Source organism: Trachurus japonicus, chromosome 24 (assembly GCF_045865225.1).
Source record: "Trachurus japonicus isolate A0001 chromosome 24, Traja_1.0".
Classification (NCBI taxonomy): Eukaryota; Metazoa; Chordata; class Actinopteri; order Carangiformes; family Carangidae; genus Trachurus; species Trachurus japonicus.
This window is the reverse complement of record NC_140930.1, coordinates 1,936,556-1,950,670: the sequence shown is the minus strand read 5'-3', so window position 1 is coordinate 1,950,670 and position 14,115 is coordinate 1,936,556. Positions and strand designations below refer to the sequence as shown.

The following is a 14,115-nucleotide window of genomic DNA, read 5'->3' as shown; positions in this document are numbered from 1 at the left end:
GGGTGTTTTTGTGAACAGAGATGCCTTTTGTGGTTTCGTATAGGCACAGCCCAAGGGGAGGGACAATCTAAGCAAGCCCTGGTAACCTGCTGCTTAGTAACTAGGTCAATGTTCTCTGAACTCTGAGCCAACGTTTTACAACATACACAGACTCCTGTGCACCACATTTTTGGTATAATTCCACACAAGTACAAAAAGCCCACAAGTGCTGAGACCAGTTGAAATCATCTCCATGCAACATGGGGAGATGATGCAGCTCACAGTTGTACAGAAAAAAACGTAACGATAATTATAGCATCATGTGTAGCAGAATCAAGCCAATGTTAGTGTGACAGTTGACGGTTCTTGTCACTATGCCTCCAATTGATCATGTGCCCTGGCTACTTGGCCAAGGGGATGTCCCTTTGGGTGACTGGCAAGCGCGCATGACTATTACCTGGGAGGTGTCGGTTCAATCCCCGCCCGGGCTCTCTTCACCTTGCCACATTAGCGAATGAATTTTACCTTCAGGTACAGTTATTGTTTTTTCTCTTTCTTTTCTTTGTTGTCTTTAGCCTCTGTGAGGCACTTTGTGTTGCTTTTAGCATGAAAGTTGCCATAAAAATAAATAAAATTTGAATTTGAATTCAAATAGTCTCTATTTAATATTAGCTAGTTTATGAATTTGTCTTTAGATAACTTCAGCCAGGATTGAGTGAAGAATGATTATCAGGAGTTATAATACACAAAGGACAATCAGCACAAACAGATCCTGACAATAAATAAAACCAAACAATATATAAAAACTTTTGTACATATATCTCAACTTCCTCTTAATGGTCTCTGTGGCACATTTTTACTTCTAGAAAGGATGTTTAGTTCAACGAAAAATAGCCTCTCTAAGACTGACTAATTCATCCAGCATTATTTATTATAGAAAAATTCATCAACATATTTATTCTTTATTCTGCATCACAAGTTATACAACTTTTTTGGTTAATGCAATGAGCACAGAATACAATGTGTTCCCCATTAAACTGCTAACATGGTAAGTTGGTTTAGAGAAGTTCCACATTAATATTGATTAAAAAATATTATAATTATATTGCTAATGTGTAGTACTAATAATATAGTAGTACTGAATCAACACGTAAATCAAATGTCTAATAAATTGATATATAAGCACTAACAAAGCAGACTGGAATATCACGTTTATAAGACAGATACAAAATTTGAATTACTTAAGTGCAATTGTTAATGAGAATATACAAAATATACACAAGCTTTATCATGTGTCTGCTAATGTTCCTGATGTTTGTAGAAAATGTCTGACATGAAAATGTCTTCAAAGGTTTTTAGAATATATTCAACAGACTTGACCTCAACCACTACACTTTTAAATACGTATGAATGCCACATCATTGATAACATGGATAAAGCAGCTTATATACATTGCCAAGTGCAAAGACTTTGTTCAGCTGTGGGAACTACACATGAATGCATCCTCACATAATGGGGACAGCACAGAGTTTATGGTCAGAAGGGCACAGAGTGAAGCCCACACGTGGAGTCAGATCCAGGTCATCCTCTGAAACTCCAGGTGGAGGAGTGAAGCGGAACTGCTGCAGGAGGGTGGTGAAGAAGAGGAAGAGCTCCATCCTGGCCAGACTCTCTCCAAGACAGACTCTACGACCTGCAGGAGAGAACAAGAAACACCTCAGGTCATCAGGAACACAGAGAGTGGACATGTAGTAAGGGCTCAACTCACGAACCTGCAGAAAAGGGCATGAAGGCGTCTCGCTTGACAAACTTTCCGTCTTTGTCCAGGAAGTGAGCAGGATGGAAGGAGTGAGGTTTCTCCCACTCGTTCTCGTCACACAGCACAGACGTCAGCAGAGGAAACACTGTGGTTCCCTGTGGAAAACAGAAGATTTGAGATCAAATTAAACACAACACAGACAGGAAGAACTAGATCAACATGGCTGACAGTCAGCACACTACCATCCCACATTATTAAATGTGTTCATCTACCAGTAATTGTTCACATTTGTATTTATTGTGTATCATCCTATGAGTCTGCTTCTATCCTCCACATCAGGAGCTCTGTTCAGTCTGACCTTCTTGATGAAGTGACCCTGGAAGGTGACGTCCTGACTGGTTTTGTGAGGCAGTGAAAACGGGATGAGGTTGGCCACTCTCTGAGTCTCGTGGATGACAGCGTCAGTGAAGGGCAGGTTCTTCCTGTCTTCAACCTGCACCTGACGACTTCCTATCACACTGCTGATCTCCTGCTGGACCTGGTCTGAGAGAGGGGGAACCTTTCAAGATGCAGCTTGTGATGTTAATCTTTTTGCATCTGCAGCTCCTTACCTTGGATTTTTGGATATTTCGCCATTAGCAGAAGTCCCCATCTGATTGTAGTTGATGTTGTTTCAGTGCCGGCAACAAACAGATGAATGACTGTCATCAAAAGGTTTTCATTATGGAAGTGACTGTTGGTGATCTCAGAGTTCTGCACATATGGAGAAAAATCAAGAAAATCTTTATGGTAGGCCTTTATCTGACCTCAGTGAAGATTAGGTTTGTTCATGTTGGTGTAGGTTTTGCTGTTTATTACTCTCATATACAAGACATAGAAAAAGGTTTAGCAGTACCTTGACATATTTCAACGGTATTCTTCCGTCTTCTTCAAAAGTGTCACCTGATGTTGATGTGACGTGTCTTTTTCTGTGTCTTGTATATAAGAACTTACATTTAACTATTAAAACACAGACATAATGAACTCCTTTGGACTGTTTATTACTCCGTTTCTGATTGACTTGGTTGACCTCATTTAGGTTGGTATAGGTATGCCCACATGTTGACACTGTCAGCAAGAGACAGGAGACGACCAGTGCACAGTAATGATTGCTTTTGTGTTGCTTTCATTGTCCTAAGGCTATCTGTAAATCATGACGAATGTTTACAAAACACAGTCTGGTTTGTTATGTTGCTGTGTGTCTGACCAGCTGTGGCGCACGCTCATCTCTCTGATCAAACTGTTAAACTTAAAGCTAAGAAGATGAAACTCAAGTTGTAAAAAATCTAGTTTTCATTTGATGCATCCATGACTCTAACTTGGAAACACAGCAAGTCATGTTTGGATCAAGTGGAGCCATATTAATTGCGTGATAATTGCATTAAAAATTGACGGTAGCAAACTTTACCGTAACAACTTTGATGCATAATTTTCAGCCGTAATAAAATGTTATCAGGTGAGTTTTTTGCATCAAACTGTGAACATGTTTATTTGCTGCAAGGTTTCCCCAATCATTAGAGGACCTGTGCAGGCCTATACAAGGATTGAATGTCTACTTGTGAAATCAACGATCATTGCACTATAGCAGTTATGATAGGCAGGTGATTACCAACCTCCAGATGTTGTTTGCGGACCAGGAAGGCATCTATAAAACCTCTGCACATCTCTGGATTTAGGTTCTCTTTGAGACGTCTGAGCAGCTCCAAGTTCATTTTCTTATTGGCATCGTACAGTTTGTAGAATTTCTCTCTGTTAGTGATCCATCTCCCCAGCCACGGGAACAAGTTGTACACCTGTCAAAATATATGTATACATATCAGTATTTGAAATAATCTAAAGATGTTAACAGATAAATCCAGTTTGATGTAGTCTTAAGAGTAAATTTACATGAATTTAAATCACAGAAATTAAAGTCTTACCTGTATTGATGGAGTGCCCACTAGTTGAATAGTTCCAGTTGTCCGATCCACCAAGGATGTAAATTCAGGATCATCATATTCAAACCTGCTGCCATAGACCAGGGAGCAGATGATGTTAGAGATTGAATAGTTCACTGGTTGGGTCGTATCAAAGGCTTCTCCTGCAACCACCAAACAAACAACAATCAAAATTACATGTAATTCTTCTCAGACCTGTTGCTTATCATGCAGCCGGTTAAGACACGTACCTTTGAAATTCCTGAACACCTCAGTGAGGTAGTGAGTTTCCTCAGAGATTTTGTCCTCACAGGCCTTTTTACCCATCCCATAATCTTTCAGGTTGGTCAAAGCAAAGCGCCTCATTTCTCTCCATGAATCACCATTGGACCATATAACCCCTGAGATGAAGCATTTCAACAAAATATGTGTGAGGGAAATTCTTCTCTATTGATGAAATGCTCCTTTAACCATTCATAGAGAGATAGTGTGTGCACTCCACACCATCCTTAGAAACACAACAGGAACAAAACAATATCAGATATTTATAGAAACATTTTGTCCTCATTGTTTCCCTGAGATGTGACCTGACCTCTCTGTCCAGATCAACTTGTCCCTGCCAAAAACATTCCAGTCTCGCGTACATATCAGTGATCATTTAACATTTCTACCAGATGTTTTCCATCTGAAAGAGCTTTGTCAACAAACAGTGTAATCATGATTTCACATGTTAAACACATACTGAGAGGACAGGCCTTGTTTCTTTTTGTGTATTATTATTTTTATTCATTACAGGAGCCCCATTAGCTGATATCATGGACATCCAGCTAGTCTCCCTGGGGTCCTTGAGTTACAGTAATTGTTAGATAATTAAAAGACAAAGAATACAAATAACAACAGGCAGATAACAACAACAGTAGAAATACTTATAAAGGACTAATTTGACCAATCCCAGTAAATATTTCTGTAGCTTTCTCTTAAAGGAACTCCTTCTTTGTGTGAAAATTGCTGTATGAATGTCCCCTGGAAGCTGATTCCATTTCCATTCTTGTCTTACCATGTCCTCGACTAACTTCTCGCATAATGAGCATTGGATCTCTGTCTCCAAACTCTTCAGCGTAGTTGACAAGTGCCTCCTTCACCGTCTTGTATCCTGCCAGGACCACCACCTTCTTTGGGCCCATGTAGATGGTGAACACTGATCCATATATCTTGGAAAACTAAGAACAGCAGCACATATTCTAAATATTACATATAAGTTCTTGGGTACAACACACACAAACACTCATTAAAAGAACTGAGATGGTCAGGGAGGTCGAGACACTCAAACAGGTGATCATTTAATTTAAAGTCTCACAAACATGAACCACACAAGTCTGTTCAAGTCATGTGTCATGTGTTTACATAAACAGCTGCTTGTCCTATTTCTTTGTCAGACAGTTTAGATGGAGCCTGATTCAAATGCACACAAACACACTGGAAAATCCACAGAGATATGCACATGCATTAATATCCTGTAGAACTGCAGGAACCCCAACTTCAACCTCTAACACACATATCAGCATATTCAGGGTTTTCTCCACAGTTAACTGGGATTTAGTCTGAAATTTGTCCTCAAAGGCAGCGTTAGTCAGAAGGAGGAAGTGGATACCTTCATAAAAGACTTATAGGGTCTCTTCAGGTCCATCTGCAGCAGGTTACCAAGCAGAGGAAGAGGTCTGGGACCTGGAGGTTCTTTCCTATCATCCTGGGATGTGAAGCTGAAGGTTGAAGCGAGGTAGACCAGCACCAAGATCAGGAGAGTCCCCAACAGAGAGACAGAGCTGGAGGACTGGAGGAGTGTCTCCAATGTCTCCATGTTGGAAGAAGTCTTGATGCTGTTAGTGTCCTGACAAACGGTTTCTGTTCAGAGCCTCTTTTTCTGTTGTTGCAAAGAGGAATGCTGTTTTTGTTCCTGGAGAAAAGGCACTGCCCAAAGGGGAGGGGCTGACTGAGGAAAACTGACCCTACAAGCTTTAGTGAACTCCTGTTAAGTATGTAGGTCAATGCTCCCCTTTAATCTGGGCCAGAATCATACAGCCTCGTGCTGTTCCTGTTCAGTGCCAACTTCTTGCACAACACTTATACATTGGGTCTTTACAGAGTTTATGCTTTAGACTTCAGTGCCCTGCTGTATGTGGTTGTGATGCTCATTGACAAGGGTTAAGCACTTAGGCCATCATTGTTGTGTCAAATGAGTCCTAAGTATTTGGTTCCCAGAGGAGCTCATATCCTGAACATAGCACTGATATGAATAAAGTCTGTGTGTGCTGCAGAATGGAGGCTAAAGGTCCCTGAACCAGTATGGGCCCCTGTGCTGGAAATGTGAGACACTGTACTGTTAGGAGCTTGTGTTATACTCTAAACTGTCTTAACCTCGACTTATGAGTTAAATTTTGTCAAGAAGCTGCAGATGAAAACCTATGTGGTATATTGTTGTCTTGATGAGAAGAAGTGATCACCGCTGACACGTCTTTTCTTGCATTCAAAAAAGCATTTATTACAAGAAATAATAATGTTAGAAAAATGCAGAATCCTGGAGAATCTCTAGTACCGATATGAGATCTCTCTCCTTCAGCTCAAAGTACTGTCCTTATATAGTATGTTTTCTAACCCCCATAATCCAACCTTTTCCAAACAGAAGAATGTACCTCACCTAGATGATCATAAACACAAGACAAGATTTAACCTGTAAAATTTACCCTCTGGCATTTAACCTCTTGACCAGGCAGTTAACCCTTAGGCTAACGTAAACATAGGTGGATCAAAGAAAACAAGACAAAAGACAAATGTTTCACAGAGTAGAGAATAATATGCTTCACTAATAATGGCCCATTTCTGCCTTATCCTGCAGTTTAATGAATTGATGTAAGTAGTTGATGGAGCACTCCTTCATTTTCAATGTTTGCCTGGCGTTTCAGTGAGACAGTTAAGTGTTAGTCATTGGAGATTAGACCGTGACAGCGAACATGCCCAGGCACAAGCCACAGGTCATCAGCAAGTAGTATTTGACAGGAAATAACCTTTCAAAAATGTCTCCATTGAAGAAACCACATTTTTCAGCTGAAGGTCTCAGGCAAAAACATAATGTTTGATGATAAGGTTTGGCAGGAAGTGTGATAACATCAGTTAACTTGGTGCAGCTTTCACTAGTGCAGCATATCATGCTGTCTTAGGCTAATAGTTTGTTGCTGCTTTCACTAGACTTCATACCACCTCCTCCTGAGAAGAACAACAAAGGCTGGATGTGCATTTATTTGTAAAGCTGCAACAGGTTACCAAGCTGAGGGAGTAGTCTGTGGCCTGGTGGATCCTTCCTGTTGTGCTGGGATGTGAAGCTGAAGAAAGAGACAAAGCAGCATCAGACTCAGTAGAGACTGGACTGGGCTCTCATTTTACTGTAATAACTCTGCCAAGGAGGTTGTTAGATCACCTATAACTGTGAGTCAGTTAAACCCATCCAAATACAATCTACATTTGAAGGTCAAACATACTGCACAAGGGATTATTCACAGGACAATATGTAGAAAAATACAGTTTATTATATAAACACAAGACAGATTCATAATTACACAGGTGTCAGAGGGGGTTGTCTGTACAGTATACATGAGGGGTTGCTAGTTTGATGACTTCAGTTTGGCGTTTTTATTTGCATCTCTGCTGGGTTTTCAAATTGTGACCTTCAGTGTACAATTGGGTTAGGGTTACTTCTACAGTGAGGCCATGGTGCAGTAGAACTAAAGCGTTCAGGTATCCCAGGATTTATTTACATGATACAATTGGAGCATGAGATCAAGAGCAGGTACATCATTATTTATCATTACAACACTCAATATAAATTGAGCTGCTGCTCACATACAAGACACAGCACAGAGTTTATGGTTTGAAGGGTTGAGAGTGAGGCCCACACGTGGAGTCAGATCCAGGTCATCCTCTGAAACTCCAGGTGGAGGAGTGAAGCGGAACTGCTGCAGGAGGGTGGTGAAGAAGAGGAAGAGCTCCATCCTGGCCAGACTCTCTCCAAGACAGACTCTACGACCTACAGGAGAGGCAGGGAAGGAAAATGTTTACGCATCATCTGTGACTAAGTGGAGGGCAACGAGAAGACGTTCAGGTAGTTGAGGTCACAAACCTGCAGAAAACGGCATGAAGGCCTCTCTCTTCATGAACTTTCCATCTTTGTCCAGGAAGTGAGCAGGATGGAAGGAACGAGGTCTCTCCCACTCGTTCTCATCGTACAGGACCGACGTCAGCAGAGGATACACTGTGGTTCCCTGTGGACAACACTGAATGTGACTGAGTTTTCTTTATTCTAAGAAGCAGCTTCATTTTTCCACATGTGAGGAGCCCAGAAATGAACATCATTTTATATTTTGGACCAAATTTACATGATTGGACTAACCCTGGACTAAGAGTCTGTGAGTTTTCTCACAGATTTCTGGATTTGAGGTTCTGAAGCTCTGACAGAGAACAAACATTTCAGAAATTTGTCTGACTGAAGAAACGGGAACCAGTGTTTATGAATGTCGGACCTTCTTGATGAAGTGACCCTGGAAGGTGATGTCCTGACTGGTTTTGTGAGGCAGGGCCATGGGGACGATGTTGGCCAGTCTCTGTGTCTCATGGATGACAGCGTCAGTGAAGGGCAGGTTCTTCCTGTCTTCAACCTGCACCTGACGACTTCCTATCACGCTGCTGATCTCCTGCTGGACCTGGTCTGAAAGAGAAACGGTGCTTTGATGAAGATATTTTGTGTGTTGATGAAACAGGTTTTGCTGCTTGAATTGGATCGGTTGTCGCTGTATGAAAACTGCACATCTCCATTTCCTTACCTTGTATTTTTGGGTACTTGGCCATCAACAGAAGTCCCCATCTTAGCGTTGTTGCTGTTGTGTCAGTGCCAGCAGCAAAGAGATTCAGGACTGTGGCCATTAGGTTTTCATTTTTAAAGTGACTGTTGGTAATTCCAGATTTCTGCAGGTACAGATAAGTCAGAGCAGTTAGTGACACACACTTCCAATACTTTGTTTTATTACTTCTAATGAGTTAAACCACTAAGAGTTACAATTCTCTTCTTTTTACTGATGAGTCTACTGTGGACAGAAACTTCACTGACCACAACAGGCACCAGATGTGTCATGCTCATGTGATCAGCTGTGCAGCATCATAAGTGGAACAGTGGAAGGTGAACTCATGACTGCATTGAACTTGGCCCAGAGGTAAAATATAAATTTCTCTGTTTGGACATTAACTAAGCTGGTCAACTCCTCAACCACACCACCTGTAAATCTAGAAGGCCCTTTGAGCACCCCTTAATGACGGAAACACATACTTCAATAGGCTTAAAAGAAAAGTAAAGATAGAAAACATTATAGATTTAAAGTGCACAGTGCACATGATACAGATTTGAATGATGTCCTTGTGGAATAAAGTGCTTTAAAACTTGTATGCATTTGTAAAAAAAAAAGAAAAAAAAAAAAGAATAATAATTTCTTCAGTCTTCAGCTATGAGCCAAAACAGCAAATTTGACAAACCTCCAGATTTTGTTTGCGGACCAGAAAGGCATCAACAAAGCCTCTGCACATCTGTGGGTTGAGAGTTTCTTTCAGACGTCTGAACAGCTCCAAGTTCTGATTCTTATTGGCGTTGATCATTTTGCCAATTTGCTTCCTGTTAGTGATCCATCTCCCGATCCATGGGAACAGGTTGTACACCTGTTCAACAAATAATCCGCATGTGAAATCCCAAGTTGTTTGTTTTTTCTTTTCTATTCAGTTGCAGCAGTTTTATGTGTCACATAATCACAGTGCTCAAAGATTAAAGCTTCATAAACATGAAACAATACCAGTATCGATGGGGATCCTGCGAGCTGGATGTTAGTATTTGTCCGATCTACCAGAGACGTGAACTCTGAGTCGTCGTATTCAAACCTGCTGCCGTAGACAATGGAGCAGATGATATTAGAGACGGCATAGTTCATTGGTTGGGTCGTATCCAAGGCCTCTCCTGTAAGAAGGCAAACAGAAAAGAATCTAACTTCAGGACTTCTGTTTGAAGTTGACATTATTGTTCATACTGCAGGTGCTTAAATTACAGATAATTACCTTTTGATTTCTTGAAGACTTCGATCAGGTAGTCACACTCCTCGACAATTTTGTCCTCACAGGCCTTCTTCCCCATCCCAAAGTCTCGGAGGTTGGTCAAAGCGAAGCGCCTCATTTCTTTCCAGGAATCACCGTTAGACCATAAAACTCCTGTGGTGAAGTATTAGTGAGCAGAGAGAGTGAACACAGAGCAGTGAACAGGAAAGGCTTAATGATTTGGGAAAAGCTGTTTCTTTTCTTTACCATGTTTCCCTTCGTTTAACTCATTAACAATTCGCAGCGGATCTCTTTCTCCAAACTCTTCAGCGTGGTTGACGAGTGCCTCCTTCACTGTCTTGTATCCTGCCAGGACCACCACCTTCTTAGGGCCCATGTAGATGGTGAACACTGATCCATATTTCTTGGAAAACTAAGAATAGGAAAGAAACATTATGAAGACACACTCAGTGATGGCATAAAGAAAACAACAACAGAGAACCACACCAGCCTCCTCCTCACCTCCAGTAGTGTGTTGTAGGGTCTCTTCAGGTCCAGCTGCAGCAGGTTACCGAGCAGGGGAAGTGGTCTTGGTCCTGGAGGATCCTTCCCTGTCTCCTGGGAACTGAAGGTGGAAACCAGGTAGATGAGCAGAAGGACTGCCAGAGCCCCCAGCAGGGAGACAGAACTGGATGACTGAAGTAAAACATCTAATATCCCCATTGTTTTAATAGAAACGTGTCCTTCCTTGCTGTTTCCTGCCCGGCTGTGTTTGTGTCTGAGGGTGAGGAGAGCAGGCTTTTGTAGCTGCCCGTGAGAGAAACAGCCCGGCCTACAGGTTACACCCAAGTGTGGGAAAGTTCACTCTCTAAAGTCAGTAAATGTTGATTGTTATCAGCTCAAGGGCCTTTATCTGGTGATACGTCTTTGCTTCGTGATCTGGAGCAACATTATCTTAATGTGTGTGTGTCATGTGATCGGAAAGAGAGAGAGTGACTTAGTCTGTACAGAGGGTGCAACAGGTGGTGGAGTCAAGTTTCACCTCAACAGGTTAATTATTGTTACTGTCAAGTCATTTTAACAGAAGCTTGTGTGATTAGGCTGGAAAGATGAATCCATAGGCAAGGCAAGGCAATTTTACTTGTTTGGCCATTTTTAAAAAGTTTGTCTCAAAGGGCTTTACACAGCATCATGACAACATCCTCTGCCCTTAGACCCTCACATCGACTGAGGAAAAACTCCCAAGAAAACCTCTGCAGCAGATGTTTGTTCATTTTTCCTTGGGTGAAACCCATGAATAAACACCACTAAGCCTACATAAAGAAAAAAGGAAGGGCCTTTTCTTTATCCTTATTTATCACTGGGACACAGCTCATTAACACACATATACATTGGAATGTCAAATACCTAAGAGTGAAGAAGATGCTTTTAGTGGAACAATACAGCATGGCACCTTAAAGCAGATATCAGTGGAATGTTTTTGTTAATATAAGTCCTAAATAGTCCTATTTTCCGTCAGCAATCACTTACATGAAGTATTTCAGCCTAAACACGAGTCTCTCCGTCACTCTGCTCTGCTGTAACCCGAGGAGAAAATTTTCCTTGTGGGATACAAGTGTTATCCAATGAGGGGAGAGAACGGCATGAAGGGCTGTGTGTGCAGCCAAGGGATGCGCGTGAATGTGGTGACGTAGCACGAGGACCAATTGATGCCTGACAAGGGCGGGGGCTGCTAACTCATGGTGCGTTCAAGGAAACTCGTACTTTGTGTTTTTCCTTCCTGTGAAGTCATACCAGTTCGATCTGGTACGAGTTCACGGGTCGGAAGTTACGAGTGGCCGTTATAGGGAACTTTCACAGACAACAGGACGGTAAAAACACGAGCTACGGGTTACCTGGAACGCTACCAAGTCGTAGTTGTGACTTGAAGCTGTAACTTACAGTTTCAAAAGCCTGCCTTGAACACAGCATTAGCCGAAACGGCCGTGCCGCTGTTATCTGCTTTAACTGTCCAGTCAAAAAACTATGGTCAATTGCAACTTACTGGTCGCAAAGGTCAGGTCTTCCATCCATCATGGTGAAGTAGGAAAATGGTTCAGTGGTCCTGAATTACATTGTTGTTTTTGGGTCTTTAAGTTTTTAGAATCCCTGTTTCATGTTACCCTAAATATCTTGTCATGTTTTAACAGTGCAGCTGATTAATACAGACTCCTCGTGCCACATATTCACCCTGACAGAATATCTCTGACCACCATCAGGTCTTGATGGTGCTGTCGGTTGTTGTTGTGTTGTGTTGTCTAACTGCTCGTCTTGCTTGGTATATTTGTGCAGCCGTTTTCAGAAGTTTCAGCCCAGAATAAAAATCCTTCAGGACAATAATGTTTATCTAATCTAATATCGTTGTATGCATTATTAGGTGAGAACCTGTCAGGTGTTCAACACTGATGTAAAGTTCCAGCCCTGTTGTGGTTTAGATGATAGATAGCAGCATGGATTTCAGTGTAGGACTGTGATGGGGGAGTTTGTATGTCCAACCTGTGTTTGTTGCCTCCTCGGGTGCTTCACTCAGGTGTAAAAAAATGCATACATAATGAAAAGATGACCAAAGAAATGTCTAATTAGTCCATTATATATTTCACATCAAAAAATCTGGGATTTGTGAGGCCACTGAGTCTAAACCTGACTTCACTTTAAAGTCAAGTTTACATCTTCATGTGCAGGACTGCGGGGGATTAAAGTTGAGCTTTTAGCAGCCGTCAGCATCCTGCTCACTGCTGGTTTCAATACAACTCACCTGATGTAGGTTGAAAACACACTTCTCAGCTGCGCCCTTCACCTACTTGTAATAAACACGGATGAATGATAAACTTGACTGAATGAATGTATATTCACCTTGCGTAACTCCACACAGACTCAGTAAACACAAGTCGCTCTATTGAGGACAAAGATCGTTTGTGTCTCAGGTTTTAGATTAAACAGTCATTTAACTTTGTCCTCTGTCACCTTTCATCTAGCGGAGTCTGAGCTGAAATCACAACCCATCACTTTTTTTCCCTGGTCATTTTATTGTCCTGAGCTCTTCGTCTCCAACAGAGTCCTGCACGAAAAAATAGTAGAATCTGAAAGAGGTTTAAAGATTCAGGGTTTTAAATCTTCTACCAATCAAAAACATCAAATATGGAACAAAACACTCGGAAACATGACTGAGTGCATAATAGACTTTGATAAGTGCTGACATGTATCGATGAGTTTGCTTCATCCTCACTATGAATCAACTCTTTCATCTGTACTGTCTCATTATTCTCAGTGAGAGAGAGATCAGGCCGGGATGATAATAATAACCCATAAATATCCAGACAGGTGGGAGAGAGGAACACTCAGAGGCAGGAGAAGGCATAAAAACGAAAGCAAATTACATTAAAATGAACACATGGCTGACTAGCTTTATTGTCATTCATACCACGTAACATGATAGGAACAAAACACTTGGTGTGTACCTACCAAAAGAAAAAACAAGATAAATAAAAATATAATAAATACAATAAACACTTAGATAAAAAAAATATTTAACTTTACACAGTACACAACAACTACATTAGCAGCTTTCAACAGAAAACCTTTAATAAGGAACTAACACCCCCAGGAACTCAGTTACACAGTAATCCCGCCAATTGTGTCTGTGACGCTGAGTTGATAACAAATGTCAGGTTTAGATTAACCTGACAGGGAATAACATGAAGACAGAGCCTTCTCCTCTCCCAGAGGTCAAACCAGGCTGAGTGATGATAATGAGATGTTCCCACACATGTATTAAACTACCATTAACATTAAACACAACAACAGAACAAGGAACTATGTGACTGAAAAGGTTTAGACGTGGAAGATTAAGGTCACTGATGAAACCACCACATAAACACATGCAACTTGTGTATTTTTACTGTATACACAAAGTAAACACATTCATTTCACAGAAACAACGTGATAAAATTATGCAGTTGAAAACAAAGTGAACTGATGAGTAAAATGAAAAATATAGGCTACAGACATGAACACAGGTCATTGAACACCTCACAATGTTCTGCTGCAGCACACTTCGAGTTTTGGGAAAAGTTCTAGATGGCATTTGAGCTTCAACTTATACATTACTTATACATTCTAATTTGTTCATGACCCCACAGGAAGGTTCATGTTCATTTGTGATACTGGTTGTGAACTTTTAGCTTGTTCTGTCGCCCCCAAGTGGATAAAAATCATACTGTCATAGTCACACATGAGGCCTGCACTCAAGGTTCCAGGTTTTAG

At 41.2% G+C, this 14,115-nt stretch overlaps 2 protein-coding genes across 3 annotated transcripts; both read right to left on the bottom strand.

Moving 5' to 3' along the window:
* Positions 1-1,236: 1,236 nt before the first annotated feature.
* Positions 1,237-5,620, bottom strand: LOC146961099 (cytochrome P450 2K1-like). Its single transcript, XM_085771208.1, has 9 exons — positions 5,345-5,620; positions 4,751-4,913; positions 3,945-4,094; positions 3,697-3,857; positions 3,391-3,570; positions 2,350-2,491; positions 2,097-2,281; positions 1,752-1,893; positions 1,237-1,672 (listed from the first exon to the last, which is right to left on the bottom strand). Exons 1-9 carry the CDS (start codon positions 5,549-5,551, stop codon positions 1,485-1,487), a joined length of 1,518 nt encoding a protein of 505 aa, XP_085627334.1. The 5' UTR covers positions 5,552-5,620; the 3' UTR covers positions 1,237-1,484.
* A 1,636-nt stretch (positions 5,621-7,256) lies between these two features.
* LOC146961098 (cytochrome P450 2K1-like) lies at positions 7,257-10,774 on the bottom strand. Of its 2 annotated transcripts, none has more exons than XM_085771211.1 (9): positions 10,336-10,774; positions 10,081-10,246; positions 9,838-9,987; positions 9,579-9,739; positions 9,268-9,447; positions 8,565-8,706; positions 8,265-8,449; positions 7,865-8,006; positions 7,257-7,771 (listed from the first exon to the last, which is right to left on the bottom strand). In XM_085771211.1, the coding sequence occupies exons 1-9, from the start codon at positions 10,534-10,536 to the stop codon at positions 7,584-7,586; spliced, it is 1,515 nt and encodes a 504-aa protein (XP_085627337.1). In that variant the 5' UTR covers positions 10,537-10,774; the 3' UTR covers positions 7,257-7,583. The 2 variants fall into 2 exon arrangements, with proteins under 2 accessions (XP_085627337.1, XP_085627338.1); XM_085771212.1 differs by having other exon boundaries at positions 9,838-9,984; positions 10,336-10,568.
* Positions 10,775-14,115: the final 3,341 nt, after the last annotated feature.

Bases quoted from the DNA above. Each gene is read 5' to 3' on its own strand.
- LOC146961099 (XM_085771208.1), bottom strand. From the start codon at position 5,551: ATGGAGACATTGGAGACACTCCTCCAGTCCTCCAGCTCTGTCTCTCTG. The intron at 4,095-4,750 runs GTAAGACAAGAA...GCTTCATCTCAG, and splicing joins AGAAGTTAGTCGAGGACATG to GGGTTATATGGTCCAATGGT. The intron at 3,858-3,944 runs GTACGTGTCTTA...TGGTGGTTGCAG, and splicing joins GGTGTTCAGGAATTTCAAAG to GAGAAGCCTTTGATACGACC.
- LOC146961098 (XM_085771211.1), bottom strand. From the start codon at position 10,536: ATGGGGATATTAGATGTTTTACTTCAGTCATCCAGTTCTGTCTCCCTG. The intron at 9,740-9,837 runs GTAATTATCTGT...GCCTTCTTACAG, and splicing joins AGTCTTCAAGAAATCAAAAG to GAGAGGCCTTGGATACGACC. The intron at 8,707-9,267 runs GTTTGTCAAATT...CTGTACCTGCAG, and splicing joins TCCGCAAACAAAATCTGGAG to AAATCTGGAATTACCAACAG.